Source organism: Apaloderma vittatum, unplaced genomic scaffold, assembly GCF_000703405.1.
Source record: "Apaloderma vittatum isolate BGI_N311 unplaced genomic scaffold, ASM70340v1 scaffold18087, whole genome shotgun sequence".
Taxonomy (NCBI): domain Eukaryota; kingdom Metazoa; phylum Chordata; class Aves; order Trogoniformes; family Trogonidae; genus Apaloderma; species Apaloderma vittatum.
Window position 1 is genome coordinate 6,631 of NW_009725879.1, and position 27,014 is coordinate 33,644.

The following is a 27,014-nucleotide window of genomic DNA, read 5'->3' on the forward strand; positions in this document are numbered from 1 at the left end:
TGCTCTAAGTGTCTCAAGGTCTGTGCATCCATAAAGCTGTTTAGCCTTAAACTCCTTGAAAGAGAATACGAAAGGTCAGTTTTCACAAAGAAGCAGGCCATTTCAGAATAGTTACTGAAACACTACACAGTTATTCTACACTTTAAAAGAGGTTTTACCAAGAGGTGCAATGTTTGTGCTCTTGCATCTTGTTTGTAGCACAGTAAAACTCTAAAAATAGTATGTCAAAAGCATTTGCCACACATATATAGAAACACACACACTAACAGTGAGAGAAAGAAAGCAAGAAAGCCTTTTGATAACCTGAGGCAGTAATTAATATTTACCTTGCAAGTAATTGTTATTATGTAGTAAAAGCCAATTTCAGTAGTAAAACAGTATGAGAGCAAAAGAATCTTAAAAAAAATTAAATCACACTAAATTCAGCTAACTGTGATATAAAAATATTTAATTGAAATTCTATTGGAAGTAACACATAGAATTCTTCTCTTCTTACCTGTTTTCACAGTCAAGTGCTGAAATTCCTTTGGTATTGTTTTGAGAGCAGTGCTTACTTTAAGAGCTTAATTAAACAAAAAACAAAGTAATGAGAATTACTTTAATTAGGTGCAGGTAAAACCTATGTGTATCAGTTCTGAGAAAGGAGCATATAAACCAGTATTAGTTAGCACATTTAATAATGCCAAACAGACTTGAAAACTGGCCAAATCCTTTCAGAATACCCAAGCACTCAGAAAAGTAATAATTTCCAAGAGCACAAAAGTAAAAATTAGAAAGCCTATTGCCCAAGTTGCCAAATAACCTCAAATTTCGGAAAAAAAAAAAAAAAAGCGGGTGTTTGAGTGCCTAAAACCAAGGACAACTTCTCTGCCAGAGATGTTGCTCCTCTCATGGAGGCAGCAGCTAGAGACACTTGGCAGAGCTGGGACTTACATCTCCCAAGTTACAAACCTGGAGAGCCAGGGCGTGTGAGAGACCAGCTGCTTCTGGCTACTGAAGCCTTGCCAGCCTGCCCAAGGAAAAGGCACCAACAGAGCGGGCGTTAAAATTTAGGAAATCCCAATCTTTGTGCTTATTCCCCTTCCACTGATGCTTACATATCCTTTATTAGTAACTTTCTTCAGGCTTTCCTACATGCACTATGGTACTGTAATACACAGTATTATAAACAATAACTTGGAATGAAGTCTCACATCTCTTTCTGCCTTTATCAAATAAAACATATGGGAAAAGTCTGGTTCTTTTGATCCAGCACCAATTAAATTATCTTCCACATTTAACTTGTATACACAAGTACATATATACTTGCATATATTAACTATATAAACTTGCATAGTTTTGAAAATGCAGGAAAATTTGCTTCTACAAATTATACAAATTCTTGGCTTCTGGGGAGGTCTTATCAGTCAGGAGAGCAATTTGCTCTGACATTCACCAAAATAGCAATAAGTGGTAGAACAAGAGCATTTGCTCTTTGGCTGAAAAGGTAGGAATCTGTGTTATAAATACAGCAACTTGCAGCCCTGAAGGACTGGATATACCAAAACAGCCTCCCATCTGACTTAACATGTCAGCTACAAAAAAGCAAAGGACAAGCTCACCAACAGGGAAGAAAAGAAAAATCCCTTTGCGAAAAGTAAATCTTCCCTAGACATTTCAAAGCAGTAACATTCAAGGTTCAGGTCCTGCTTTGGTTCATTATGAATTTTACAACAAAACAAACCTTGTCAACAAAACATCAATTTCTTGGAAAATGCTAACTTGTCAAAATGTTCTACAAGCACTCGTCAACTCCAACAACATATCTTTGATCCAGGGATGCTGGGGATCTGCCAAGCTTGGTCACACTTGAGTGTGGAAGGTGATTCAGGAACGTGAACTACCTGGTCTCACAGTTCTGATGCAACCTTAACAGGTGGACAGCCAGGAGATCAAGATATATTTCTTTTTTTAATTAAAAATACTCAAAATTGTTTTGTTTCCGCAATGGAAGGACAACAAATGACAATCTGAAAGGCTGGGAAAAGGAAATAAAAATGACTGACTGACGATCCAGTGCCAACTGTGGAAATCTTAGGAGCTAAATTTGTTTTGCAAGAAAATATATGGTGTGTAGTACTTTTTATATATAGGAATAAAACCTAATTTTGAAGTACCGTGACTTCCTGCGAACAGAGAAATCCAAAATTTGTCCAGATGTAGTCTTTACTCTTACAATATTCCTGATAACAACTACAACTTCCTTACATTAAGAAGTGCAACACTGATTGACGTAGGATTAAAAATATTTTAGAACGTGAACTTCCTATCTTTCATATATGATAGATCTAATTTTGAAGCAAACCCATTCATTTATTTGTCTTCAACTCAGCTGCTGTCAAAGAATTCTCTTTAAATTCACAGCCACACAGAGCCAGCTTAGAAACTAAACATACTATTGCTTCTGACAGTAAAAATATGGGATTACTAAAAATACACAAAATTTAACTTGTAATGGGAAAAAAAAAGTCTTTGCGGTACCTTGTTTGTCATCTTTCTTTCCATCTTGTAACAGGGCAGAGTTATCAGTTACCTCTTCAGCTGATGTCTTCTTAAAGAGAGCAGATTTATTATACTTATTAGTATAGTTCACGTTTCCACAGTCAAATAATTAAGACTACAGAGCGACACAAATAAAGGTGATATTCTCTCTTGCACAGTAGTCTGCTACATCAGATAAAGAAGCATAGAGGATCTAAAGAAAGGCAATATAACTCTGCTTTTAAAGGCACAGCAGTTCCACACCTGAAACTAGAGAAGCACTTCGACAGCGACTCATAAGGACCTAGGGACTGTATGCAAGGAGATCCTCCACACAAAAGAGCAATGTCATTCCACAATTTCTTTTCTCTTTTGGTGTAGTGCTTGAGCAAGGGTTGAGGAAACCTTCTCTAGCCCCTTCACAAGAGTCAGTCTCCATCACAATCATCTCTCTAGCCAAAATTCCAGAGCCCAGTCGTTCTGCATTTAAAGTCTTTCAGCTGAAGTGGATGATCCTTGAACTACTTTTTCCTTTCAACATGCATTAACTGAGATGGGGAAAACCAAATTTCACTAGCATGTCTGCCAGAGGCCCATTCAGGTCTCTGATGGAAAAACAGAGATGTTCTCTCCCATTTTATTCCTTAACTTTGCTTTATTGCAGCAGCACCTTATAGGCACTTACTGTTCGTATAACCTCTGACGTGTAGCTCACAAGAAGGAACCAGGAACAAATTCTACCTCTGTTATCTGTAAGAACAAAGATACACTCCAGAACCAAAACAACAATCACACAAATGTCAGAAAACCCAAGCTTCTCTAAATACTAGAGTCATGCTGGCTTTTTTTCCCAGGCAGCATGAAAGAGGTTGGACCTAAAAATGGCCTAAAATCATTTGGCCTAAAAAAATTAATTCAGAAACATAGATTTTGTCAACATTTTTTAAAAGAATCTCAAATCAGTAATTCAAGAAGGCCAAGTCCAGAGTGAAGGTCTATGTGACTTGATTGATAAAGTTGCATATGAGATTCCCTAATGCTTCTGAGGAAGCAACAGAGCAAAAACACGGCTGGAGGACTCTGAAAATGTATGAACAGAACTCTTCACATCCATTGCTGGCCCTGATACTCTAAAGTAAAGAGTGTCAGACTAAAGACCTAATTCAGTGCATGCTGGAATCAACAGAATGACTCCCACAATTTCCAGTGAACTGTGAGCATGACATTTCTGAGGGAGTTTAGACGAACCCCAGCCAGTCATTTTATGCATATAATGAGAAGTCTTGTGTTTTATCTTTAAGCTTTTGGCAGTGAGAAAGCTTGTGGAAAAGAGCCAAAGCAATGGAAGAAGAAAAAAAAAGATCAGAACTAGAGTGTGAGACAAAATCTTGAGGAAAAAAAACATGAGAAGACAAAACCTCCTTAGTTAACAAAAAGCAGTCACCCTTGTCATGCTCAAGCATAACATTAACAGTCTTTGTGTGTTTTTTAAGTCTAACAAATCCTAGCACTCAGGTGACCTGTCTCCTGTCATTATTTCCTCTATAAATGCATTCAAAAACTGTTTCCATTGTACTACAGCCCTGTAGTTCAGCAGGCACAGTAAAAATGGTCTTCTGGAATTAAATTAAAGAGCCTGAATAGATGACAGGTGAAAAGAGACAAAGACATGAAGATAATGCATAACTGATTGCACTGATAATATGATATTTTTAATGTAGTGATCAAATATCTAAAATGTATTTCCTCAAGTAGTCAAGATACAAATTAAATTGCAACAGTGAATTACTGCACTTCCCACAGAGGGAGATGAATTACCGACCTTCCAAACGATACTCATTCAGTGTATTAATTCTGAACATAAAAACACCATTTAAAAAAAAATCAAGTCAAAATCATTCTCGACTCAGTTTTAAGAGGAGATTTTATAGTCCATTAATCTTGGATACCAAAGGACCAAAATAACAAGGCGCTGAAACAAACTGAGAGATCTGCCCTGCATGTCTAGGGCCACGACAGTAGCAAAAACTGGTCACACAGAGAAAAACCAGTCAAACAACTGTGATATAGAATCATAGAATATGTTGGGTTGGAAAAGACTTTTGAAGGTCATCTAGTCCAAGCCCCCCGCAGTGAGCAGGGACATCTTTAACTGGATCAGGTTGCTCAGAGCCTCATCAAGCTTGACCTTGAATGTCTCCAGGGATGGAGCCTCCAGCACCTCTCTGGGCAGCCTGTGCCAGTGTTTCACCACCCTCATAGTAAAGAACTTCTTCCTAATGTCTAATCTGAATCTGCCCTGCTCTAGTTTAAAACCATTGCCCCTTGTCCTGTCACTACACACCCTTGGGAATAGCCCCTCCCCAGCTTTCCTGTAGGCCCTCATCAGGTATCAGAGCCTGGAAACACTATCCATGCTTAACCAGCAGGCAATCATGCTACAGATTCTTCTTTATTTTCAACCTAGCCATAAAAAAAATTGATTTTGCAGAACATCCTTCCACCTTGTTGAATCCAGGAATGGAGCAGAAGTTCCAGCTGTTCCCTCAAGAACTGATCTAGTCGAGAGGTGGTGTCCCTGGCGACAGGGAGGCTGGATTAAAATGATCTCTAAGGTCCCTTCCAGCTTAGGCCATTCTATGATTCTATGAACCTCCTGCGACTGCAAAGGCCACACAGCAATCTGCAAGTTATTCACAGTTATGGTGAGAACGTCTCAGGAGGACAGTGCAGAGCTAAGGTAAAGGAGTTCTGATAGCTTAATTGCTGAAAATCAAATTAAAAATTAAGCATAAAATAGGGTATTTGTTGCTTGTTTAGATTTTTTATGCTTTGTGCTGTATACCCTCTACAACTGTTTAATTATTACCATAATATCCCTACTATTATAATCTCCACTGCAGAAAAAGAAATCTAAAAAGCAAAAAAAAAATACGATTTAATTTCCTTGGAAATCATCTCCTCCTAAATTTCTTTACTCTGCACATACATTTAAGGACTGCAAACAAGAAGAGCCTAAAACCCAGACATTTAATAAGATTATAAAATTGTATCAGTTAGGTTACTGAAATGACAATTTATTTCTAAGAAACACAAGATGACTTTGCAAGGAAGATTTCTGAGCTTTCTATAAAAGAATGTTCTAATCTGACAGTCCCAAAGGCTGTGCTACTAAACAGCAAACTTCCTCACAACTCCGCAATAATCAAAACCACTTTGCAGATTTGGGTAACTGTTTGTGAAGTCAATACCCTAACAAAAACAAGGACTGATACCAAAGTAGATGCTGAAGTCAAAAAGTTACATAAACTGACGGGTTTTTAATTATGTTTATGAAATATACATATTATATATTTATTTATATTTCTAATATAATTTAATTATATATTATGTCTACTTTTTTAAAATATATGCATGTGTATTTGTATCTGCACAAGAAAATGCAAAAGTAAAGCTGACGCTCAGGGGTCTTGTCTACTGACAAAAAACATCTGAACAGGGACGTGAGAGTTTTTAAGCTAAAGACAAATAATTCTCTCTAAAAAAATCTCCTAAGCTGATGCTGTGAGTTAGCTCAAACACTCAGTCAGCTCCTACCGCAGTCTGGAAATGGAGTTATGTATATACACATGCCGACATCAGTGAATGAGTTTTCAATGCAAATTGTCTTGAATTTTGCCTCTTATACTTCTTAAAATTGCTAACCAATATGCATACATGCTAATGAGCCACACTCGCAGAGGACGGTTGATCTTTGCTACACAACCACACTGCAAAGAAGTGTTATTGCAGCGTGGCCTGTGGCACCATTGTGCAGCTGACTGTGAACCACCTTCCCAAAAAAAAGGTCACGGTGCAAGGGACAAGGCTGCTCTGCTACAGTAAAGGCCATTGTCAAGGTACTAGTAGCCCTCATTACCAGAAGAGCAGCACTGCTTTCAAAACTCAGTACAACTGCTGTACAAAGTGCAATACCAGAGAAGAGCAACAAAGCTGGTGAGGGGTCTAGAGAACAAGTCTTATGAGGAGCGGCTAAGGGATTGTTTAGTCTGGAGAAGAGGAGCCTGAGAGACCACCTCACTGCTCTCTACAACTACTTGAAAGGAGGTTGTAGTGAGGTGGATGTTGGTCTCTTCTCCTAAGTTACTAGCGATAGGACAAAAGGAAATGGCCTCAAGTTGTACCAGGGGAAGTTTAGATTGGGAATTAGGAAAAATTTCTTTACTGAAAGAGTGGTGAAGCGTTAGAACCAGCTGCCCAGGGAAGTCATGGAGTCACCATATCCCTGGAGGTGTTCAAAAAACGTGCAGATGTGGCACTTTGAGACATGGTTTAGTGGTCATGGTAGCGTTGGATTGACGGGTGGACTAGATTATCTTAGAAGTCTTTTCCAACCTTAATGATTTTATGATTCTATTCTACCACCCAGGGAGACCGTCTATATTGTAACAGTTCCAGAAGATAAAGTGGGTGCTCAAAGTGCTGGCTGCAGCATTGCCCAAAGCTCTAACAGCTTAGGAGAATCTGTTTGGTGGCACCACTACCAAGCTGAATTTGATGAGGGAACAGTTGGGTTCTGACCCAGGAACTGCCCAGAGCAAGGTATAGGGAGGACATAGCCAGAGAACAGCCTTGCTGAGCTGCCATGACATACCATTTTTAACCCAAAAGCAGCATCAGAAGGGCCCACGCTTGCAGTCAGTCTGCCATTTGATTCACTATCTTATACACTAAAATCCCAGTGCATATGTGTTCAGAGCTGCAATATCCAGTCACAACTCAGCAGTCATGGTTAGTCCAGCTTTACAGGACCTTTAAAGTTTTGGTTTTTAACCTCAGTAATAAACTCTTCGTTGGAATTTAGTTTTGATTGTAACAGTCTTCCATTAGAAGGCTGATACCTGTTGCGATATTGCTACAATGGATCTCCATTCTTCCCTCAAAACACTCTTCCCAGCTCCTTACAATTACTACCTAGACCCTTGGAAGGTAGTACCTTAGACTTATGAAAAGGCTAGATATTGGAATGGAGACTGCATCACTTAGAACAGAACTATGTATGTCCATACTGTATAAAATCTGGGGTAGTTTCAGCCTCCAAAGCAGCAGAGTACAGGGAATCGGGACAAACTAAGACCTTTTTCTTCTCATCGGAACTAGGGGAGCGAGTGTGGAACCTGATCTAGTGAAAGATGTCCCTGCTCACTGCAGGGGGTTTGGACTAGATGACTTTAGAGGCCCCTTCCATCCCAAAACATTCTTCTCACCTCTGTCCGACCAAAGTCCCGAGCCTTCTGACCGCCTGGCGATGACTCAGAGTAGGAATCAAATAGTGCGCAGTCACACACGGGCTTCAAAGAAGCTGCAAAGGAAAGAAAGAAAAGAAAGAAAAAGAGACAAGTCAAGTCTTTTGTTAATATATGCTTCTTAAAATCCTGTTCCAGTATAATTTTGCCTTTCATTTCCACATATCAGAACTGACCTATAAAGTCACTGGTGGCAAACACCACGAAGAAAATCTTTGTCTATTATCTTGAATAAGTCAATGTCACAAAAAGGATAGCATTCATAATTTCTGTTGTAGAAATAATTGTGAGATTTGAGGGAAGTGGTTCTTAGTAAACATGAACTGCCAAACAACACCTGTTTATTTGCATTTTTCCTCCTCAGAGTATCAACTTAGTTGGCCTTACAGTTTATATCTTGCTGTCTTAGGAATGTTAAAGGTATTTACCAAACCTTCAACTCCCACTTCTGACATTTTTCAATACTGAAAAGTACAGCAGAATCTACATTATACACTAAAATTGAAGGCCAGCAAGAATCAAGGACACTAAGCACAGTAGATGCTGCAGTATATACCATCTTTAAACTAAACAGCACTGAGAGCAAAGAGGGAGGGAGGGAGGGAGGGACAGATGGACGGACTTAGGGAGAAAGGAAAAAATATCTACTCTAACTTCTTACAGGAATATTCACAGGAGTCTTATTTCTATTCCCCAAGTCCTGCTGATCTCACTCTGGGATTACTTCCTCTGAGATGAATTTGTCCTAACAGCTGGAAAATAGCTTTGCTTGAATGTCGATATATTGAAAAGCAGGATAACCAGTTCTCACACCAAATTTCTAATATCTGGCTAGCATCTAGTTTTTCCTGAATAAATTAAGCTCTTATAAATCTATCTTATTTTATAATACAATGGGTTACACACAGGGTAAATAGCTTTACATATTCTGTAAATTAGTTTTAATAAAAAAATTCAGAAAAGAAAGTGGTGGATCAAATTGCCAACGGAGCCATGCCAGGACAGTATGCTTGGACCTATGCTTGTAGTTTATAGTGAAAGTGTCAAACCTCAGATCAGGACAACAAGTCATAAAACTAGCAAGATTAATTCATTCTTAAATGCTCTGTCTTACACTACATTCCAAGTCAATTTATTTGAAGATAATCTTATTAAAATTCTTATTAGGTGAAAATACTTAATCTGAACCAAATTCTGCCTCATTCTGACACAAATACAACAGCCTAATGGAAAACTGTTCATCAGATTCTTTGTTAGGAAAAAAAATTAATAAAATTAAATAAAAATCTAAGTTTTACAGAAATCAAATTCTGAAAACATTAAAACAAAGTTTCTGTTGAAAATTTCTCTTGACATTTCAGATAAGTGTATGAGGCACTTGCTGACTTATTAATGCTTTAACTTCAGAAGTTGATACAATCTGGGCTCTATGTATTCTTGTGATTCATGGTATTACTGAGACATTCTGGTTTTTACTGAAAGTCTTTTGAAAGGCACATTTCTGAAACCTGACAAGGTAGCAGAACCAACACTAGACATTTTCAGACCCTCAAACTAGTAAGAATTAGCATATTAGCAGAGGTATTTAGAGTGCCCACAACAATTAGTCCTTTCACCTCTCCCACGCAGACCTGCTCGGAATGCTTGCTTGTGCGTTAACATCAGGAAACAATAATTATCTAAGAATATGGTAAAGAACCCAGTGCCACAAGGGTCAAATTAGGGAAAAAGAGGACTCCCAAGGAGGAACCACAGCTTAACATGCTCTTCCTCCCATTCACATATCGATTCCCTACTACTAAAGATAGCCACTTCCCATTGCAGTTTTTCCCAGAAAGGCTTAACGCAAAGACGCACCAAGAAGAGCCTGTGTAGAGGAGCTTACAAGCTCATTTATCACGAGAACAGGCTTGAGCAGTGAACAAAGTGGTGGTCCTGGAGGGAAAAGGGCAGCTGTAATTATGGCAAGGGAATATAATTAGAGAGACTAAAAGCGATGAGGACTTGGAAGTGCAAGTTTTACAGGAGCTCCTTGCTTTGGATAGGAAGATAGTGGATTATAAGGAACATGACTGCACCAAGAATTCCTTCACAAATCTGATACAGGGTGAACATTTAATTTTCCTAACTGCAGCTTGATTTGCTCTTTTCCTGTCTTTTAATATATTCAGTGTCATCAAATTTAATGGAGATTTTATTATGTCTTAAATATTATCCCTTAGCACTGTAATTATCATCTGTGATTAATCCTCCCTGCCCTAGAAAGTCATGCACGTTTTTTAGATGGAACAGTATATATTTCAATGTTAATTTATAATTAAAAGAGACATAACTGAAGAGAAAAAAATGAAAGGGCAGGTCTCTCACTGCACATTGTTACTGAGGTATGTTATATTTTGGACTAATTCATCCTTGTGCTACATAAACTCTTGTAATCCTCCCATCATTACTGCAAATTACTTACAGAAGAATTGGTGGATTACATAAAATCAGTTACAAAAAAAAAAAGAAAAATCAATCTTTGATATAACCAGTAACTGCACCTAACAAAATGCATAAAATGTATTAGCATAATAATTTCTAATGCAGTTTAGCATTATTTGCAACACATCTTCAAAACAGGTACTGACAGGAAATATCACCAAAAGAGTTAAAAGCCACATAAATCTTGTTGGATTATCTTTGCTACAGGTAAACATCTGCCACTTTGGCTGAAATGACACCTGAAGCACACTGGAGCAAAGAGGCACACAACTGCTACACTTTGCATCGCTATTTTGTGCTTTTATCCTCCTCTTCTTCAGCAATCGCCTTTTAAGCACAATTAAGAAGGCATGTGTTGAAAAGCAACTAGAGAACCATTAGGCAGCGTTGGACCCCGTCCTACCTGCAGGATGGAAAATAAAACCCGTTTTACTCACACGCTGGGTTCCTGAGATGCCTCCAGGAGCACGACGTGCCGCAGGGACATTACCTGCTTGAAGGTACTCAGGCAGCAGCGTCTCCGGCAGCGTCTCCGGCAGCTGGTAACCGTTCTTCCTCGCAACCACGAGGTGGAAAGCAGCACAAAACTCGGGGAGTGTCAGCGCCCCGTCGCAATCCACATCGCTCAGCTCCCTGCGGGTACGACAGGCACACGTTTTTCCAAGCCATGACCTCAGGGAAACACACGTGTGCAATCACGGGGGAGACGGAAATGCAACTTTGAGGCGGGATATTTTAACACAAGACAAGCGCTGCTCTCATTTGTGATCAATCTTAACTTGTAGATTTGTTTTGGGGAAGATCAAGCAAGCTAATTTTCCAACTTTCGCTTTTTCCTTTTTAAATATAGGACACTTTTTCATTATGCATCATATTATACAATATGATGGTATGTGTATATTATAACACAAAATTAATATCCTGTACTTCCAAGGGTGAAATCAGCTTTCCAGTGGTTGGAAGCATTTTTAGCCAATCCATACAGGATCTTAAAGCAGTTCAGGCAAAAAAAGTCAAAAATGGGCTTCAGCAATGGTTACTTAGCACCATTGCCTAGTGTCAAGAAAAGAGCTAAATTAACACTTGACATGTTTAAATGTTATTGTCAGCTTCTCACTAAAGAAGTTTGCTTCTCCAGTACTAAAATTAGACTTCAGAAATTCAAGAATTTGATTTCATAAGGTAAGTCTTTGCAAGAATTGTGTAATTTTTTTTCTAATGAGCACATGGACTAAACCAAATAAACACAGAACTCCTTACTCCTTGAAAGTAATGACTATTTTCCAAGCTGTTGAGGTTATAGTGACAAAGACTGAAACATCCTGTGTGTTTAACACAGCAACACAACCTGACAGATCTCACAAAACTATAATTACCTACTAGAAAAGAAAAATTTTCTTTGACTTTTACTAAGAAAACAACTTGTGTCAGCAATAGAAATACAAGGTGTTTTATTAACATATTGGGTTAATCCATTCTTCTTAAGTAATCTTAAATTCCAATATTCACTTCCACCAACACCACATTTCTTTAGAGGTTTTTTATTATTATTATTTTCACAACTGACAATCCTCTCTGAAAAGATTCTAGAAATATTCTTTGACCCCAACAGATGTTTAGGCTCTTGCAAGCTTTTCTTCTCATCTCTTTCCATAAACGCATATATAAAAGTAAAACCTCTATCAGTATTTCTGATCAAAATTTAAAACTGTTTGTTCTTCCTATCAGAGATGCAAGGATGACACTGAATTACAAAGCACCATGTTGTTTATGAAAATATAAAAGAAACCTTGTCAAATTCTATCATGTACTGTTCTATGTGCAATCATTTCTAAATAAGCTCATTAAAAGTAAGCATACTGGTTCATTAGAAAAGCACTGATGAATTATGTAGTTCAACTTACTAAAAATTAGGCATTAATTAGGCCTCCTCTGACAAAACACAACCAGAAACATAAAGCCAACAACACATTTAAAACATTCCAGAGGTGCTTCTCTGCTGTTTCTTTTCATGAAAAATGTCAGTTTGTCAAGCTAATGATGCTGCTTACAACATGCTTAAGACCAGCTCTCAGTTAAATTGCTGTTCAAATCTTCCCAGTCCTGCTGAGCAGGCGAACATCTCTCCAGAAAACAAGCATGTCAGGAAGATCAGTGAGCACCCTGCTGCTCGGGCCTGAAAGTGATTCTGCAGATACGAGCAATAACTATAAATGAAGACACTTTTCAAAATTTAAAAGAACTCTTGAATTAAGCATCTTTTTTAAAAAAAAAAAAGAATAAAAAAAAATATACTTATCCCCAACACTCTCACAGTACTTACCAGATGTGAGAAAGCTCTAGGATGGGCAGCTTTGATTTTGTGAAGAAATTCTTTGCCACGGAACCTGTTGGGAAACCGTGCCTTATCAACCACTGGAAAATAATTCTCCGATTATTTACCTTTGACCAGTGCTGCCGCACCAGAACCAGATGGTTACTTTACATCTGATAGACGCTCAGTTTAACTGGACATAAACATAGCTGCTTGATCATTTGTCTCTTGCTGAATAACTGACAGAGAGAGCTCTTTATCTCGTTTCCCCATTCCCACCATATGGGAAAAATAGAGTACAAAACGCTTTAGTACTAGTGATTCCAACCAGCACAATCAGTATGTCACCAGTGATGAAATAACAGACACAAAACAGCTCTGCTTCACCCAGAAGCCACATGTGTGGCAGTACCGTGCAGTAGCATCGCCACTGCTCTCCCAATATGCTGCTTCAGCCATGACTTTTCCCTGCAGAGGCTCAGAGTTTACGAAATTTTATAAATTTTATGTTGCAGACACCCTCACTCATCCTGCCACACCAGCCCTTCTCATCCCTTCTTCACCATCTCACATGCACAGGCTGTTGGGGGTACCTTGGAAGCCCTTCCTGCACATAGGCTTACAAAAGGTAAGGCACCATAAAGCACAGACTTCTAGGTCTATATTCCTCTTCCCCTTGGACATTCAGGTTAGAGCACCCACTGCAGTGCTTCAGAAAATCTATCACTAGCGCAGGGCCAAGACTCACCGAGCACACCATGTCCTCCCCAATACCAGATGCCAAGAGAGGAGTTTGTCACCATGACAAAGCCATGTAATAATAACGTAGCTCCAAACCACTTCTTGTGACCACCTGTGATTCAGTAGCTTTATGAACCAAGAATAGCACTTCAAGATTCAATAATTTCTGACAGAATTTTCAAATCACAGATTTCTCAAGTAACTTCTTGAACGCGGACAAACCTCCAGCATTTGTACCACACTGCAGCAAGGATTTCTACAGCTTAATTTTCTTAGGATGTTGTAGAAACTTAAAGTTTATCATTTACAAACAGCAATTCTGAATGTGCATGTACACATGCATACACAGTTTGACATACGTAAGTCTGTGAGGAAACAGAGTGTTGTTTAACAACCATTTTCTCTTTCGAGCAAATTATATGAACTAGACTTAAGTGAGGCAAAGAAGTGATAAAGCAGTAATTTCTATCAGCAGCAGATAATTTATTTAAACTTCTGGCTGGATCCAAGCCTTCTGAACCCCAGTAAAACAGTAGAGCTCAGTAGAACTGCCTCAATTTAAAATCTGTGACATCTTCCTCGCCTTGTCTGTACCCGCAGCGACTCATCCCACGAGCAGCCTGATCCTCCTATTGAGGATGGAAACGCAATCTCAACACACTGTTAACAATACTTTTACCACGTGTGTGCTCTCTAGGATTTGCTTTTAACCACCTAAAGGTCAAAATCTCAGCTCCTCAGAGCCATAAATACTCAGGCTTGACCACACAGGACATGTTCATCACTTGAATTTCCTTCCCTTTCATTACATGGACACTACCACATTTCTGCTGGGAAAGTAAGAGCAACCCTAAGGGGTTTTTCAGCAAAATATACACTGCAGGTGTGATCTACAAATGTAGAGGATCAAATATAGAGAGCTCATTTTAGTTTTTACTGAATTGCCAACATTTCTCCTTTAGATATAATTATATTATATTTAGATATAATTATCTTTCTAAAATCAGGGTATTTACGAAAAAACATAATGGCCACAGTATTGGTTTACTCTGCCAGTTGTCTGCCTTTAAAAAGAAAACACAATTGGTTCTTTCTCTTAAACACTCTAAAGAGAAAAAAATTAATTAATTTATCAACTTAACACCTCTCATCTCTCAGCCTGCTCCCCCCAACTTGACACACACACAGTGTTTGGTAAAAATTACCTGACACAAAAGAGTTCAGGTCAGGCTGCAGGGACTTGAACTGGTTGATGTAGTAGTCTCGCTGCTCCTCCGTTATCCTCCAAGGGTCGTCCGAGTAGTGGGTGCTGCTCTCCTGCTGCTCCCTCTCCGCTGAAAGAGACTGAAGGAAGAGATGCTGACATCACCTGCCTGAAGGGCACTGGGAACCTCAAAACAGATTCACTCTCTTCTATTAGTAGACACATATTTTTACAAGATGAGAAGCAGAAACAGCCACACAGATTATCACAGATTCATAGAATGGTTCAGGTTGGAAGGGACCTTGGAGATCACCCAGTTCCAACTCCCCTGCCATGGGCAAGGACACTTCCCACTAGACCAGGTTGCTCAGAGCCCCATCCAGCCTGGCCTTGGACACTGCCAGGAATGGGGCTTCCACAGCTTCTCTGGGCAACCTGTTCCAGTGTCTCACTACGCTTGTAGTGAAGAATTGCTTCCTAATCTCTTATCTAAATCCTACCCTGCTCTAATTTAAAACCATTGTCTCCAATTCCTACACTCCCTGACAAAGAGTCCCTCCCCATCTTTCTTATAGGTTCCTTTCAGGTACTGGAAGGCTGCTATAAGGTCTCCCTGGAGCCTTCTTTTCTCCAGGATGAACAACCCCAACTCTCTCAGCCTCTCACCTCTTCTACGAGGTGCTCCAGCCCCCTGATCACCTTTTTGGCCCTCCTCTGGACCTGCTCCAACAGGTCCATGTCCTTCTTGTGTTGGGGGCTCCAGAGCTGGATGCAGTACTCCATTACCATCCCGCTAATTATGTGCAAAAGTTGAGGCTAATAATAATTATATCTACCCAGGCAATTAAAGGAAGTTTTACATGACTATAGCTAAAAGAAAAAGGAAACCTTACTGCTGCTAACCACAAAAGGGAAAGTCCAACTCATGGTTTATTACCTCTAGGTTCATTTTGGGGGTTAATTTTTGCTGTCATGCACTATAACCCTGAACTGCACAATGTACACCTGAAATGGATGGAACCAGTAAAGGACCCAAAACTGCATTTATGCAGCATGAAGCATGCAAATTCAGCTTTGCTAACAAACTGTGTCTTTAGCCTAGGAGTGGTGCTGTAACTATGGAGCTATTCTGCTTCTGGACCACCCGCTTACCCAGATAACTTGGCACACATTACGCTGAGACAAGGAGACGTGCAAACAGCTAGAGACCTCCTCAACCTTCTGTCGCTTCCCACAGTTTAAGTGAAAATCCTATTTTAGGTAAAAGAATATTCTGGAGAAGGATATTTTATCCATTTCTGGTTTTTCTTTCTGATTGGCTTGTTTAAGGGAGGTTGGCTGGTGGTGTCTCCAAGAGGGCTGCCAGTAAAATCAGTGCCTTTGTTAAACTGGAATGACTTAGTATTCAAGATTTAAGCCTGGATGACAACACTCTTAAAGAAGGAGGGCAAGAATGAACAATAATCAGGCTCCAAAGCAGCTCTGCAACCCTTTCTGTGACAGACCTATCAATTTCCTAAGAATCAAATGCAAAACACTGGTTCGGAAAGGCATCAAAAGTTCCCTGAAACAGGCAATGTTGCAAAGCTCTAAATTAATTTTCATTTCAAAGTGCTACACAAATGCACCCAATTTCAATTCATGTTAGCATAAATTACATGACACTACTGCAAAACTTTTGCTGAAGCTCAGGTGACATTTTGTCATGGGCAGGGAGTGCGAAGCACTTGGGAAAACCAGGGAGTCTCTGAGTCCGTCTTACTTAGGAAAAGCTCTCCCTTAGGACAGTTTTGTGCTTCCACAGGGCAAACTACCTGTTTGCACAGTCAGTGCACAGCAGGCATACTGGAACACTGGAAAGATCTGCTTTTGCAAAACAGCAGGAAAACACAGGAATTATCTCATAAAAGCAAACAAGTAGTCAGAAATTCATTTATTCTGTTTGAGATGTGATTTAACCAACTGCAGTGAAAAAACAGAATATGCAGAATATTAGGCTATGAATTTTGTGCATGTGTTACAGACGGCATTCTAAATCAAGCAGGAATTTCTGTGAAAACTCATCTATTTTAAATGAAAACATTTTACTTTTGCTAGGAAAACATTTTTTTATTTATTTTCAAACTGAAGATTCTCAGTCTAGCTTTCCTATCTATGCTATTTGGTGTTTCTCATTCTACTTAGCTTCAGAAATTTAATTAATTGGTTATTTATTTTCATTTCTCCTTTCCATCAGCTTTGAGGTTTTTTCATATACTAATAAAAATATGCTTCAGCCTCTAGCCTAAAAACACCATGGAGGACCTCTAGCCTAAAAACAAACACCATGGAGGACACTTCTTCTAAAGGGAGAATTCTTCTGCTTTTTTTTAATTATAATGTTAGATTTCTCTATGCTTTATTAGTAGTTCTACTAAAGAAAAAAAATGCAATTCATTACCTGATTAAGACTTGAACATGCGAGTGCAGGTTTGGCTCCATAATTCCCTGATGATGGCCCATCTTGCTGGTGAGTAGAGTGTCTGACTTCGTAAGGAGCTACAGACATTTAAAATAAAGTGCATATAAATGACAGGATAATCAAAAAGACTCTGCTGGGCTAAGGAAAATAATTAAATACCACAAGGTCAAGAATCTAGCTTGTGAACCTCCTATCACAGTGTCAAAGTCCATTTTGTCTTGTGCAACAAAATTCCAGTCACACATTTGTCTTTCATTTGACATCATTCTTCTTCAGACATTACTGATAGAAACTGTTGGTTATACATTACCAGAAACCATTGTTCATCATGTCAAAACATGTATTTATATAGCCTGTTTATATATTTATACATTTTATACACTTATAGCCACATACAGCATGAGAATGCACTACAAGTAAGAAGAAGTAATTCAACTGAACTGCAAAAAAATATGATTTAACAATGCTATCAAACAGCAAATCACTAATTTTCACTATACTCTTCTTCCCCCTCCTTAACTTTTGTTGAAAATCAAAAGTGGAGGTGACTCACCACTTCGCATTATTTGGAGTAAAGTTAGTAAAGAAAAGTAGTAATTACTTCTTCTTTTGCTGAAATAAGTTACTTATATTCCACCGCAGCAAATATAGTAAGCAGTGACACAAGAGCACATTTAAGAACAATGTTCTAAAAATAGGTCAAGCATGCAAACACAAAGGCAACTCACTTGCAAACTCTGTAAGAGTTGAAAACTTCTGCTGCCAACCTATTTAAAACATACCACTATAAAGACAGTCTGCATTAGATAGGCAGAACTCAAAAGACTCTTGATGAGAAGCGTGACAAAGAAATCTTAAAAATTTTGAGCTTGGGAACACCTTAAAAGTTATACCCCTAACCCCCTTGCTTTCCTAAGTGCTCTCATCCTGTATTGACATCTATTTTTATTCCTGAGCAAGTAGCTTCTAATTTCAGAAAAAGAATGGGGGAAGAAAGTCAGGAAACATACAGACACCCTTGGAGAGGAGAGTTAGGCACAAGGCCACACTGCTACCAAGAAAAACTTTCAAATATATCAAGAAAAAAATATAGAGACATGGTTGTGGTGTGAAGGGCTGCCCTTGAAGACACACCGTCCACATTCAGACTCAGACTTGTGCTACAGAAGAGCCCAAACATGCTGTGGCCCCTCCTACACATACACCAATGTGGTGGCTTTCAGACCCACCCTTTCGAGTGTTCTTCAGAAAACTGGAAAGGTTCTAATATTAAAGGCCAGGAAGGACCAGTAGGTCACGTATCTTAGCACTTGGTACAGCATGGATAATAAAATGTTACTGCCACTGAGAACACCTCCAGTGAGATTAAAATAGGAGAGATTCTCTTTCTGAAAAACAGCCATAGTGTTCCATACGTCTAGTATTTTATCATCTTAAGAAATCAAGCAGCTGAATAATTAATTTCAGAAGAAGTTAACAGCTGGATTGGACACTGCTGCGTCTACTCACTTTGCAAAGCTGCTGACTCTGTAAGAAATTTCACTGATTCAGGGAAACCAAATTTAGAGGGGAAAAAAAAAAAGAAAATCAACACGCAAAATATCCCCTCCCTTCCCACCACAGCACTGACAGATCTGGGACAGAGTCCCAGAAAACAGCAGAGTGCCTGACAGGTAACCTGGTCAGCTGTGTCTGATGGTCACCTCCTGCCCAGCTCTTCAAGGTGTGGGCTACCTGCCACAAGTCTTCCTCACCAGAGCAGAACACATGTCATACCAGAAGAGAACCTTGCTAGTGTTGCTTATTTCAGAAGTTACTATTTTAGTCAGTTATGCCAAGGGTGGGGTGAGGAAAAACCCCATCTCTGAAGAAACAGTAGTTTACCTAACCTGCAAATGAATGTCCATGACTCAGTACTGGTACAATTTTCATATCAAGGCCACTCAATAGTGTTGAACACATTCTTATCACGGCCGTACTAAGTTTCAAAATGCTGTAATAGCTCTGTTTCTTCACTCATTTTTAAACAAGGACAACAGCTACAAGACTAGCGTGCTCCACTCCTTGCTCACTGCAAACACACTGACAAAGAGCTGGAGGTGTGATGAAGGGATGGGACACACCAGTGCCTACAGTTGGACACCAGATGTTGCCATTAGAAGAGCGCAGGCAACTCACTGTTTACAGGAGCTTGTAAAGCCTTAGTAATACTGGCTTCTGCCCCACTACCCTTTTACTAAAATCAGACTGGTTTGCCACCTACTGTAATGGCAGTGAGATCAAGGACAGAGAATCTATGTACTGCCTTATTTTTGTCTGTTTTGCCCAAGTGACATTGTAACTGTTTTTATATTCATATCCTATTGTTACTTCCGTTACAAAACCAGAGAGATTATCCTTTCCTGCAGAGAAAGGTGCACTGCTAATCTGAAAACTAATATAGAGGCTACTGAAACCAAGAGCGGGCTTTTCTTCCCCTCTAATGAAACTAAAAGCATCATGTGCTCTGAAAATACTCAGATACACTCTGTCATTGGGATAGATTGCACACAGTTTTGTCAGAGATTAGGTATTAGCATTGACCTGTGAGTAGTGACACATAAATCTAACTAATTTACTAGAAAGCAAACAGGATTGAACAGTCAAAAATAAAATTATATTATTGAATAATTTTCTAAAAAACAGGTCTAATTAAATGTTAAAATCATTAGGTTGATTGGTAATTGCATTTGAAATTCAGACACTTCTGAGAAGGAAAAAAAAACCACAATGTACAAAATGCATTTTTTATCCTACCTCCATGTTGCTGCTCCAGCCCACTTCTCGATTTACTGTATCCATAACTTAAGGGTATTCTCTGATAAGTAGATGGAGAAGCAGGAGGTGAACAGATTGGAGACATTGGTGGAGACTTGGGTTCCTATTTCAGAAACACACCAACATAAAGTGTTGTCAATTCTGAGACAACAGCAAACAACCAAGGAATCCTGCATGGCACTCCGAATGCGTACAACATGATGGACAAAGGAAATGCAAATGCTGTAGTTCGCTGAGGCCTTTTATTTCCAACAGAAGGCTCCTTTAAAACCAAAAGTTGGTAAAGACAGAATTTGGTATTGAGTCCTCTACAGGTAAAGCATGGCAATGTCATAGTAAAGCTTTACAACAAACAGCTTGAAGTATTCTACTTCCAAAAGATGTCTGAAGAAGCATATGCAGAATGCTTAATTTGAGTGGGTATCTTTAAATTTACGTAACACATTTAGATATGGTGAGTGCATTCTTTGTGGGAGAGCTTTTCTGTATAAAATACTTAAGAAAAAAAAAAAATCTCCAAATTGGTATTTTAAGCACCTTGTGGATTTGTAGGTATTACTGAGTATCTTATCTGACAGCATTCTCTTTACCTTGACTTACAGATTGTTTAAGATCCAGTAACTGTTTACTGTGTAAAAGGGAAAATATAACACAACATAGATAACCTAGATGGAGTCAGGGGTTTGAGAGCATTGTTCTCCTTCAGTGCCAGTACATACAGGCAGAGAGGCATACATGCTCTTCTTCCTCATCCTCTTATTCCACCCATGCACCTTGTCATCAGCTCATTCACAAAGCCAGAGTTACTCACACCAATGCTCCATGTGATAAATGTGTGTATACGCTTCGGGAAGATAAAGCGCCTGTCACTGGGTATTTACAACGTAACCTGATACAGTACTGGAGAAGGTGTCAGCCTGAGGAAAATTATGAAAATAAAGTTCGTGTTGTAAAGCTGCTTGTATCTGAATAAGTGCTCTCAACTATCCTAAATACAGGTAATACAAATATCCTTTACGCAGTTTCATTATACTGGCAACTCAGAACAACGGATACTGGGACAATGTTTCACTGAGGACAAAAGAAAAAGCAGATTTCTTGTCTACTACTCCTGGGGTAGATCAGAATGGAAGAAAACCCAGAGGCCTTATCCTACCCAGAAATAGTGGCTTGTGATTCAACACTTCTTCTCCATTTGAGTATTTCTTTAGTGACTAAGGATCACACTGGCCATGAGAAACGACTCGTTTTCCTGTTCTGTTTCAGAAACATATTTCTATTTGCTGCTCCTGCCCTGGTCCTCTCCAATAAACATTGCCGGACTAAGTAGGAAGAAAATGCTGAAAACTTCCGCGGAATACGACAGGGCTGACAGCTTTATACAAGCTCATATAGAGAAATTCCCTTCAAGGATGCAACCAGAATGCCTTAAAATTGGAATACAGCCTCGATGGGGACTATTTGCATGACAGGAGATCATCTCCTGTCTAATTATGCAAAACTGAGTAAGCCCACTTGAGTGTAATCACTTACAGTACTGGACCCAAAAGGAGGATGCATAATGACATACTGGCCTGAAGGAGATGAGCCTGTTACCTGTTTGTCCCCTTCATCTGTTCTTTTGTAGGAATTTTTTTCCAAAGTTCCATGTGGAACCTGAAATTTAACTCCATGGAGTTCTGCTGGAGTCCCGTAACGTACTTCACTGTCATTTTTCAGCGCCATAAACCGTGGCAGAGGCAATTCTGCATTAAAAGAGAGAAAAAATCAGTTGAGACCAGAGAACATTAAAAGTATTTTAAGTAGTATCATCTTGTTAAACCAATGAAAAGTTTATCTATAAAAGCATACTATTTATACTTTGTAGCATTTATAAGTGTGGAACTCCTGTGATTATTTTATTTCTTAATAAAAACATGAATATTACACAAAGCTATATTCATTAGCTTTATATATAATCTCTCCAAGCAAAGAGAAAGAAATAAGCTTTGTGGCACATTATTAAAGCAAGCAGCAAATTCATTTCCTGCCTTCAGAACATCGTCTGTAACAAAAAGAATAGTTTCCCACAGAAACTGTGGGAATAATGAATTAAACAGTCAGGATCACAGTATCCTCAACACTGCCATCATAAAAGGAACAAATTAAAAATGGTAGGGTTCAGAGATCACGTCAAGGCCCAGTGAGATGACTGTGTCAAAAGGTCCCATGTCACGTCTGCTCTGTAGAGGTTTAAGACAATTCAAAATTATTTTGAAGGAATATGATTTATTTTTGTGCACAGTCACCCTAAAACATCAATACAATTAAAATTAACAGAATGCTCAAAGCTGGGCAAAGCTGTACATCACCTCTGTAATCATTTACACTCACAGTTACTACACCAGGAACAAATCGGAGTTTGGTACATGTTACAGATCCCACTCTAAAGGCACTCATACATTTCAAGAGTCAATGTAATTAGCACTGGAAGCATTTCAGCAACAGCAAGCAAGCAGAATATCAATATAAGACCTGCAAGTACCCCTCTTCACTCAAATTTGTGCAATATTTGCAGATACTGGACATGTAAAACACACAGTAAATCTCAGTTCAGGTTTCTAATATAGTTTGTTGAGTTTTGTCAACTTAATCTTGTTGGGTTTTTTGAATTAACATATTTTAAAAAGGAGGGCACTGCAAGAGTGCACAAGCTGTCTGTAAAAAGAGATGACAGACAAATCCAACTGAACTGTGCCAGCTGCATCCAATCCCCTCTACTTGGTTAGAAACTCTGCATCGCAGCAGCTCAGCTCCCCCAGCTCTGCACATGCTTGCCAGCCCAGTTTCCCCGCCCGGGATGGGGTAGACCTGGTAACCCCCTCCCTGAGCCTTGTAACATAGAAGAATTTTATGTTTTGTTGCCCTTAGCACAGGCAGCACAACAAAAACTGCTCTGGGACCCCTGATCCAATTACGAGGCTATGGGTAGGTCCCTGCCTTTCCTACCTCCTCTCTGATCTCCGGATGCCTCCCTGCCTTAAGCAGGATGGTGGCAAGCATTCCTGCACAGAGCACAGCCTCACAGCAAGGTTCAAACACCTGCCTGGGATATGAGAACGAAGGGTTCAAACCTGTTCAGGCTGAAGCCCAGGTGAAAAGCCACGTGTTTTGAAGCCTGAACCCTGCTGAGGCAGAGCATGCATCACCAAGGCAAGAACATCAAGTTCCTTCCATTTAGTTGCTATCAATGTTTTGTAGCTAAAAGGGACCTGCTATCTTCAATGCTTGAGCGTGATGTGCCTCTTCAGAAGCACTTTTCTCCATTAAAAACAGTACATTCGGTATTACTGTCAACTCGTTGGGAAGAACAAAGCTGTTTTAAATTGCATTTAATATAAGTTTTCATACCTAATGCTTAGGAAGCATTACAGTTTTGTCACCATCACCCATTTATTTTAGATGGATTATCTGCTATAACAGATAAGTGTTGCAAGCTGCCCCACACAGGAGGACCCCCGATCTACCCACGTCCCCCACAACATACCTCCATCTAAAGCAGGTATCTGCTCCCCCTCTGGACAGTTGTCAAGAGGCTAAAACAGAGAAACGTAACCCCTGCACTGATCAGCTGTCATTCACGCCATTCCTTTGGTAAAATGCCTTATGCAAAGGGGGTTGTCATCTCAGCTTTGCCATACATATAATTCACTGCCATTTTCCACCAGTTACTTAGAGAATATAATGTTGCCTTCTACTCTTTCTACGCTCCTCAAAATACAATTGTTTCATAGACAAGTTAGAAGAAGAAGTTTACCACCACAGAGAGCTAACAAGCATTAAAGAAAGTGAAAAACAAGTGCATAGTGCTGCAAGCAAAATTTGCCACTTACCATTCTTAATGCTCTCAATCCGTACTGGGAACCCTGACTGTGCTGCTGCAATTAGCTTCAAAGCAATATAAAATTGAGCAGGACCAAAATAACCCACGCGCTTGGCTCCACAAACTTCTGTGATCTGAGAGAGAAAAGACACATTGTTGGTTAAATGCATTTCACTCTCCCAGGGAATGTAAACACCTCTGCATAAACAAAGTTCTTTGAAAACATAAAATCCTTGTTGTATTTAAAGCTTTCTATTAAGCATATCTGTTTCAACTCGGGATACTGCCATCTGATCACATTCCCCTTAATACATCAGAGATAGGTACTTAGTTGTTAAGCTTTTCAAAAGCATTGCTGGGTAACCCTGCCATCCCAAAACAACTTAGAAGTTTTCAGATTACACAGGATTTTAACAGCAGGTGAAATGATAATTTGTTAAGTACCCTGTCCAGCACAGCATTTTCACTGCAGAAGCTATGGTATTCACAGAAAATTGTATTTAAGATTAGCCCTTACAACAACAGTTCTGACAATTACTGTAACTGAATACAAACACAAGAAATAGCCCATCGCACCACTTGAGTTTTCTCTATGCAAAATTAACACAGTCTCAGCACTGAAGCTTAATTTCTATGTAGGCTTCACTGTTTGCTTCATTCAGCCACTTCTATGAAGCAAACAGCTCCACGTTCACACACTCAGACAACAGCTAAACAAACAACAGCTATCAGTAGGTTTTAAGCACAGGCGCCAATTCTCCTGTGCCTGGAGCTGCCATATGTTCGTTCACAAACAAACCTCAGCTGGGCTCCGAGGTTAGAACAAAACTCTATTTGCCTCATGTAAAGGGAAGCCCCAGATTGTTTTCCTGAAAATACACCTAGATTAGCAATGTCTCCTGGCCAGTGAGGTGCATGGCCTGTGTGCAGGATGATGGCAGAGCTGTGCTGGTTCTTCATGGGTAAGTGCTGCTCTCCAGAAAAGCCACATCCATGGATCACTCCTGAACTACAACATGACACAAACTATTCCAACATCACGTGTGTAAACAAACAGCACAAATTAATAATCTATTTTTGTTTCTACATGGATATAAACACACACACACAGAGTAGCAAAATGTCAGGTTAAACAACTGCTGCAAAAAATGTTTTGAATGATAATTCTTACTAATCAAAGACAATTATCTTTAAGCAAACTCTTTCTTCTCTGGATGTGGCTTCTGCTTTGACTGAATGAGCTCTGGCTTCCTTCTCTTCCTGAAAGTTTCAGCAATGCATGGCTTAATTCCTTAATCACAAGATGTCTCAAGCAGCTTTCTTTTACTGCTTGATGAAAAGGGAGATTGATTCTCTGCGCAAGGACAGTTTCAATTAACCAGTGGCATTTGCCATTGCCTTTCCTCTACACATCTTTTTTTCCATAGTCACTCTGGCCTTTTTCTTCTTTTTTATCCCTCCACCCCTGCTATTGTCACCCTTACTGTGGGGACACAGGGCACTTGGCATGTGCCTGAGAAGGAAGGTGCCGAATCACAATTAAAAACAAAAGCACGTTGGGAAAGGAGAAAAAGGTGGAAAGGAACTGCTTGGAGGAGAGGCTGCTGCCCCATCCAGGGCATGGGAAGGAGCCAAGTACGTCGCACCACTGCGGTGGATGGCACTATGGAGACCCCAGTGTTACAGAGGGCTTCCCTGCTGCCACAGGGAGCTGCACCATCCCCTGGGTGATCCCCACTGCACCCCTGGGTCCCCCCACAGCAGTCCACCAGGGTCCCGTGGCAGGGGCTGACACCACACATAGCAAGATGCCTGCCGTGCTGTGAGAGCAGTGCCTGTCTGTGGCCTGGGCAGTGCTGCCAGGACAGCTGATCACACTCCTGGCACTGTTCTGGGAGAACTGGGCAGAGTATCAGTACCATTTCTGAACTCTAAAGAAGCTTCCTTCCCCATGAAGGGAATGTTCCTCAGTCACTCAGTTCTGCGGGCCTACACCTCCCAATACTGCACGGCCCCTTCCCCACCAGCCGGCCCAGTTCTGCCTGACACAGGGGTGTGGAGCCTGGCCCACTGGGTTTGACCCAGGACGTGGAGAAGGCACCGTGGCCCAACCAGGTCCCCATGGGCATGACCACCCCAGCACACCAGAAGACCCTGACAACTCTGGGGACAACACTGCCACAGCAAGGGCAAGGGAAAACACCAGCTGCGGGGTTTCACACATGTCCCAGACATACAAATACAAAAACCTGGGCAACAACAGTTAGAGAATCACAGAATCATAAAATTGTTCAGGCTGGAAAAGACCTTTAAGGTCATCAAGTCCAACCATTAACCTAACACTGCCAAGCCCATCACTAAACCATGTCCCTAAGCACCACATCTACACGTCTTCTGAATACCTCCAGGGATGGTGACTCCACCCCTTCCCTGGGCAGCCTGTTCCAGTGCTTGACAACCCTTTCAGTAAAGGGATCTTTCCTAATGTCCAATCTAAACTTCCCCTGAAGCAACTCGAGGCCATTTCCTCTCATCTTACTTGGGAGAAGAGATCCCCATCTCGCTACGACCTCCTTTCAGGCAGTTCCAGAGAGCGATAAGCTTTCCCCTCAGCCTCCTCTTCTCCATATGGAACAACCCCAGTTCCCTCAGCAGCTCCTTGTCAGACTTGTTCTCCAGACCCTTCACCGGCTTCGTTGACCTTTTTTGGAAACCTCCTCTCTCTATACCTGTTAACCTTTCAGCCCTTCCAGCTACACGGGGTGAACCCATTTCAGTCTGCTACCAAAGTGAAAGACCTCACCTGGATTTTGCCTCCATATACAATTTCTATCAATAGAAGCCATACCACTCTACCAACATCATCCCCTCTATATTCACACTCTGAGAATAAATGTCAGAGAAGAGAAATGTTTTAGTGTAACTCCCTTCCAAAGCAAGACCAACTCAACCTGTGGAAGTTCTTAAATCACAAAATTGAGGTAGAAGCCAAAAACCAAAGAATCCTGCAAAACCAGTATGAGACCAGCTGCCTTGGCAAGAGGAAGTTAACTTTGGGGGTTGTTGTGGCCAAAGTGCAGGACCTAGCATTTGGCCTTATTGATATTCATGCGATTGGCCTTGGCCCAACAATCCAACCTGTCCAAAACTCTCTGAAGAGCCTCTCTACCTTCAAGTAGATCGACACTTCCTCCCAGTTTTGTGTCATCTGCAAACTTACTAGGGGTGGACTCCATCCCCTCACCCCAGTCACTGATAACGATGCTATGTCCTTGAGCATCACATCTACACGTCTCTTAAATGCC

General features: G+C 40.2%; 1 protein-coding gene across 1 annotated transcript; it reads right to left on the reverse strand.

The window, feature by feature from the left end:
* Positions 1-496: 496 nt before the first annotated feature.
* On the reverse strand, positions 497-26,945 carry REPS2 (RALBP1 associated Eps domain containing 2; the record flags this gene model as incomplete). Its single annotated transcript, XM_009873090.1, has 12 exons — positions 26,879-26,945; positions 26,513-26,592; positions 23,720-23,843; positions 21,444-21,592; positions 19,827-19,950; positions 17,010-17,107; positions 14,571-14,709; positions 12,634-12,697; positions 10,801-10,943; positions 7,788-7,882; positions 2,521-2,590; positions 497-562 (listed from the first exon to the last, which is right to left on the reverse strand). Coding segments are annotated over exons 1-12 (1,219 nt in total), but the record flags the coding sequence as incomplete, so codon positions are not given.
* Positions 26,946-27,014: the final 69 nt, after the last annotated feature.